The 5,935-nt window shown below is 52.5% G+C and overlaps 1 protein-coding gene across 1 annotated transcript in view; it reads right to left on the bottom strand.

Moving 5' to 3' along the window:
- Csf1r (colony stimulating factor 1 receptor) overlaps nt 1–5,935 on the bottom strand; it is a 26,565-nt gene that overhangs the window by 20,445 nt on the left and 185 nt on the right. The window contains exons 2-4 of the mRNA XM_031365796.1: nt 5,679–5,883; nt 1,621–1,878; nt 982–1,266 (exon numbers count right to left, since the gene is read on the bottom strand). Of these exons, the coding sequence (XP_031221656.1) occupies nt 982–1,266; nt 1,621–1,878; nt 5,679–5,727 (592 nt within the window). The 5' untranslated portion in view covers nt 5,728–5,883. The remainder of the gene's footprint in view (nt 1–981; nt 1,267–1,620; nt 1,879–5,678; nt 5,884–5,935) is intronic.

Below are 5,935 nucleotides of genomic sequence, written 5' to 3'. Positions count from 1 at the left end.
GAGGTATGGTGGGTAACTGTTCTACTGAGTTACATCCCCAGCCCGTGTGTGCATGTGCCTGTGTGAGTCGTTTGCAAAGGCATAACATAATTCTTATACAGAGATTAGAAGACTACCTCGGAGAGTCACCATGTAGGTCTCAGGGATCAAATTCAGGTCTTCAGGCTTGGCAGCAAGCACCATCTCACTGGTTCTTTAAACAATCTTAAATCCCGTTTGGGTGTGTGTGTGTGTGTGTGTGTGTGTGTGTGTGTGTGTGTGTGCTCATGCACATGTGTGTGTATGTGGCCATGGTACCCACATGCACACATCAGAGGACAACTCGCTAGAGTAGATGTTCTCTCCTCTACTATGAGGGCTCCAGGGATCCAACTTGGTTACTAGCCTTGGTGGCAAGTGACTTAACACACTGAGCCAGCCCCTGGTGTCTTTTGATACTGGCTATCATTATATAGCTCGGGCTGCTGGGATTACAGATGTCCTCCACCATGCCCAGTTCCAACTGGTGATCGTTAGCCCCAAAGTTCTTCGGAGAGTTCATGTGTAGAAGAATTAGCCTCCCCACTACCCTTCACCCTGGCCTTCCCCAGTTGCTTCTCCTACACAGTCTGCATCTACCTTCTAATCTGCCCTTCTAGTATTATGTCTAGTCTAAGTAGATGATATCCTTGGTAAACAGGATACGGCCTGTCATACAGAAGTCACTGAGTATGCCTAGAAATTGAGTCTAGTATCCTGAGGGGTGGAGACAGCCTGGACCAGGACATATGGAGGTCTACCTACAGTGAGGACTCCTATCCCAAATGTTCTTTGGTCAATTGCCCTGGTTAGCTCACCACAGTTGGTCTCATGGTCAGAGTCCCCCCCTTGCACACCTCACCCCACTTGCCCTGGAGAGAAATGAGTCGTTGAAAGAAGAGAGAAGAATTGTCTCTGTCTCCCCTGCACCCATGCCTGGCTGGGATTTCCTTCCCTACATACCTCGATTCACCTTAAGCCGGATGCCGATGGAGGTGGATTCCCTACCATTCACCACAGTCTTGCACATGTAGGTATGGCTGTCAAGCACTTTAGCCTTGTGGATAATGAACCCTTGCCACGGTGAGAATGAGTAGACCGTTTTGCGTGAGACCGACCTGCCCCACTCACGCACCAGTGAGACTCTGTCCTTCAGTGTGGGGTCAGTGATCAGACATGGCAGCACGGCTTCCTGGCCCTCCACCACGGTCACCTCCTGTGCCAGCAAATTCCAGGGCCGGACAGGATCTGGAAAGAAGAGGGTTCAAGGTGACAACTAAACATTAGTGACGGGAGGATCAAAAGCCTGAGCATCTGCCCAATGTTCTGTACTGGACCGTTCAGAGAACATTCCAGGTTGGCTTCTAGAACCAGGTGCTCCTAAGGCACCTGTTGCTCCGTGACCTCAGGCAAAAGATTCGAGCTTGCTGAGGCCCTGGAGAATGGGGGTAATTAGAGCATCTACCTCCCAAACATTAGCATTGCTAATAGGTACTTGATCATGACCAATGCTCACACTCATAAACTGAGACCTGCCATGCTGTGCATGTTGATGTCAGGAGCTAGCCCTCCTGCCCTATATGGGGAGTTTAGAGTCCTCACCTTTGACATACAAGTGGATGGTGGTACTGCCCCCCCTGGGGTCTTCAAGCTCAGTACAACGGTAGGTCCCTGTGTTTTTGAAGGTCGCGTTTCTGGTGGTCAGGATGCTTCCTGGAGATTCAGGGTCCAAAGTCCAGTAGGGAGAGATGGGGCCATCCCATTCCACACTGCCATTGCTCACACATCGTAGGGTCACCATTGCACCCGGCTCTACAACCAGCTCTGGACCACTAGGCTCGATGACAGGGGCCCCCTGACCTGCAGAGACAAGTGAGGTGGCAGACACAGCGAGGCCTGGGGTGCACCCCAGATGTCCCCCAACACTGGACCATGCTTTGGAAGGGATTGTTCTGGTACTGGAATGAGTCTGTACCCTTCAATCAGCTCCCAACTCAATTGATATCTGTCATGCCCGGGGGCCTCATCTCTGAGACTTGCCGGGCGCCTCCTTAGCCTCACATGTAGGCTTCTCCACAAAGCCATGGAGGCCCAGCCTTCTGCATCATTTCCTAGGAGAGGACCCCATCCATCTCCTGTACAAAGCAGGCTGTGATTGCAGAGCCAAGCCCATGTAAGCAAGACAAGTTTCCAATAAGCCAATGGAGAAACGGATGACCAAGTCCTGAATTCCCTCACTTGGGGAAGAAGAAAAAGGTAAGTGGAGTTCTTAGCCCAGTAGAAAGAGAGCTCCCAAGTTTCTCCTGCTGCCCCTACCACTGTGGGGTGGCCTGAGTCCATCCATCCATCCATCCATCCATCCATCCATCCATCCATCCTCCGTTTGTCTTTTCACCCACAAGTGCAGACAGTGAGCGCATTTCCCCACCATGCTAGGCTGATCAGAGGCCAGGAAACCTTTGCATCATCACCTGCTCCGGTAAAGACTCACTGGGGGCTCAGATGCCGTGCTTACGGACAAGACGGCTGAGATACCCATTCGGCCCTCGCTTCTCCGGGCCTGCTGAGTTATCTTGGCAGCCAATCTCTTTTAAGGAAAATTTGCTTGAAGGAGAAAGGAGAACCCAAACCCCTTGACAGGGTCTTAGGGAAGGAGGCTAGTTGCCTGTGTGGTGTCAGCATTTTTCCCAGGCTTGAAATAGAGAGGGGGGAGGGGGGAAGTGAGAACTGATTCACAGCCTCCGAGGGCCTGGCAGGCGCCCCTCGGCCTGTGTGGGCGGAAACACATTGCTGGCACCAGGCTGGCGCTGGTTTCCGCCCAGCCTGTGGCCCTTCGACACTGGGATTCTCACTTCTGCTTCTCTGGCGTCCTGGCCATTGCCCTTCTCACACACGGAGGGACTCTTGGCTAGGGGACAGTGTGCTGGGTCTCAGAACACACTGTGCACAGTCTGTCTGTGCTGTGCCGCTCTCCTGTTTGCTGACCCGCAAGTCAACCCCTCCTATACAGTGGCAGGGCAGCCCCAAGGGCATCAAGCCCTTCGAGTACTCCATTCCTACAACCGCTCTCAGTGGGTAAAACACTGAGTGGGTACACACCACACACACACACACACACACACACACACACACACACACACACACACACACACACACACTCTGGAGTCCAGAAATGGAAAGTCTTGTCTGGCCAATGATTTCAGCCTGGTTTAATGTCTGCTCTGATTCAAACCCACTGGAAACGTGTGGCCCATCTGTCCGAGCTTCCAACCAGCCAAATGTAGAACAGAGAATAGTGTGCCACTGCTGATGTAGGGTTGTGGCTCTCCTGGACAGTGACCAGCAGGAAGAGAGACAAGCTAATTCACCCTAGGCTCACATTGACTACGGCTAGGGACCCTGATAGTCATTGACCCTCTGAGCATCAGATGTTCTTCTGACCTGTGAGAACAATCCCAGGAGCCACCAAAAGGGCAGCAGAGTGTGAGAGTCCTCCTGTCCTGGCCTTCTGCTCTCAGGTCATATTGCTAATGTCCTTCTTGGGCCAGCTATGTGGTAGCTGAGGACCTTAACCCTAAAGGTCACAGGACACATCTTTGGGTTCTCTGACTCTGCTCCTGACTTATCTCCCAGACACTTCTCCCTCCCCCTGGGCTACTCTGCTCTGCTTATTTTTGTCTCCCGTCTTGGCCTCCAGGAACTGTGCTCCAGGAGAGGCTCCCGTCTTATTTCTGCCTAGCCTGTTGCCCTGGCTATTTACACAGAACAGGGCTGACGCATTCCATGAACGCCATATGGTCTCACTTCCCGCTGGCATGGTTGGCGGGAGGGAAGCCTGCTCATCGCTACCTTCCCTGGGATGAGTTCTTGGTGGCCACTGATCCCCTGTTCCTGGCCATTCTTCATCTCACATCTCCCCTCCCAAATTTTCCCCATGATACCCAAACTTTCTCTCCTCTTCGTACTTGCAAAATGGACTCTTCCACCATCAGCTCCAGAAGCTTCCCACCCTCGCACTCATGACTACCACTCAAAGAGGCCAGTCTCTCTCTCTCTCTCTCTCTCTCTCTCTCTCTCTCTCTCTCTCTCTCTCTGCCTCTAAGTGCTTCAACACTATTCCAGCTCTCACAGAAGCCCTCATGGCCCCATCCACTCACCAATAATCTGCCAGGTTAAAACCTCAGGTTTCCCACTGATATCTCCCACCTTCTCTTCCTTTTGGAGCTAGACACTGGACAGACAGACAGACAGATACACACACAAGGGGATACACACAGGCACTCATTCACTCACTCATTCACACAGCACACACATACACACACACACACACAGGCACTCATTCACTCACTCATGCACACAGCACACACATACACACACACACACACACACACACACACACACACACGGGCAGGTACACACGCACTCACACACTCAAACACACGTGCTTTATCTCAAGCAGCCCTTTGAGATAAAGACTGGAAAAGCAGTGAATCAAAATCACAGGATTTTCTGGCTCAAGAGGAATAATGGTCTCTTCCTTAGCTGAGTCAGGGCTTCATTAACACGCACATCTGTCACATGCCCTTTAACAGTATTCTTAAGAATGTGTGCTTTCTCACGCACACCGATCCCATTCTACTAGGAATGTGCCAGTGCGTGCATGAGCCAGTGAGATCGGCTGAGCCAGCAGAGAGCCTTCGGTGGACTGTATCTCAGGGGCCAGTAGTACCAATTCCCCAGGGACCAGAGTGGGACTGTCCCTCCCCACCATCTTCCCTCAAGGCCTTTCCAAATAAGCTTAGAACATGTGTGTGTTAGGCCAGGTGGAGCCTAGATGTGATTCTTGGGCCGCTCTGGGCCATTGATGTTAGTTCTTGCCCTCGGCCAGACTCCCTCTGAGAATGGTAATTCTGAAGCAGCTCCTGCCACGCGAGAAGTTGGGGGGGAGATACCTTGGAAGACAGCATCTGGAGAGACCCTCTCTGGCCTTCTCCGGGCCCCTCTCTAGCATCCTTACTTGCTTATTCACAGGATCTCTTGCTCACAAGTGTTTCCCTCCAACCCCTGTCCAAACTTTTCGCCCTTGAGCCCTGTTCAAGAAAGCCCTCTTCTTTCCTCTACCCTGACCCTTTCACCCAAGCCTTCCAAGAAAGGGCCTTCCTGAGCCAGGTCCTACTCAACCACAGCCTGTGCTGGGCTGTCCAGCTGGTGGGACCACTCAAGGAAGAGCAGCCAAGGCCGCTGGGCAGCCCGACTCGTAAGATGTTCTCAGAAAGGCAAATCCCACTCCTGACCAAGACCTATCGGACGGAGTCTGCCTTGAAGGAGACTCCCAGGTAATTTCCTGTGTGCACGGGAAACATCCAAAAGCTCGAGGTTAGCCCACTACCACCCTCCCACCTGCCGACGAGTAGATGTGGATAGGGGTCCTGAAAATACCAGGCCCATGCTCAGAGCACACTGTGTGTCTAAGGCTAAGCTCAGACACATCCATAGCACTGGTCTGACTGGTCCCACCCACTCTCACCTACTCTTCTCGCCAGAGAGACACACATCTGCACTCTTAGGCCGGAGAGGTGGAAGCAGAGAACCAGGCATCCACTGTAGAACAGCGATGCCCTCTTTGCAACACTCCCAGAACACCCGTTTTCTGCCCTTACCATGCCAGACTGTGGCCAGCAGCAGGACCAGAGGAGCCCCCAACTCCATAGCCTCCAGGGGATAGCGTGGGCCGATGCAGGTTGGAGAGTTGGCTGGGCACAGGGTTCCCGGACTCTAGTTCTGTGAGGACGGGAACAGATGAGCACGTTCTTGTCTGTTGCAGTGGCTCCTCTTCCCCTTTTTTTTAGGTTGGCTGAAAGGGAACTACAGAATTTGGAAATATTGGGTCTCTAGAAGAAAACAAAGCTCTCTCTCT

Source organism: Mastomys coucha, unplaced genomic scaffold (assembly GCF_008632895.1).
Source record: "Mastomys coucha isolate ucsf_1 unplaced genomic scaffold, UCSF_Mcou_1 pScaffold13, whole genome shotgun sequence".
NCBI lineage: Eukaryota > Metazoa > Chordata > Mammalia > Rodentia > Muridae > Mastomys > Mastomys coucha.
Note: the sequence above shows the minus strand (reverse complement) of the source record. Positions and strands in the feature narration are given on the sequence as shown.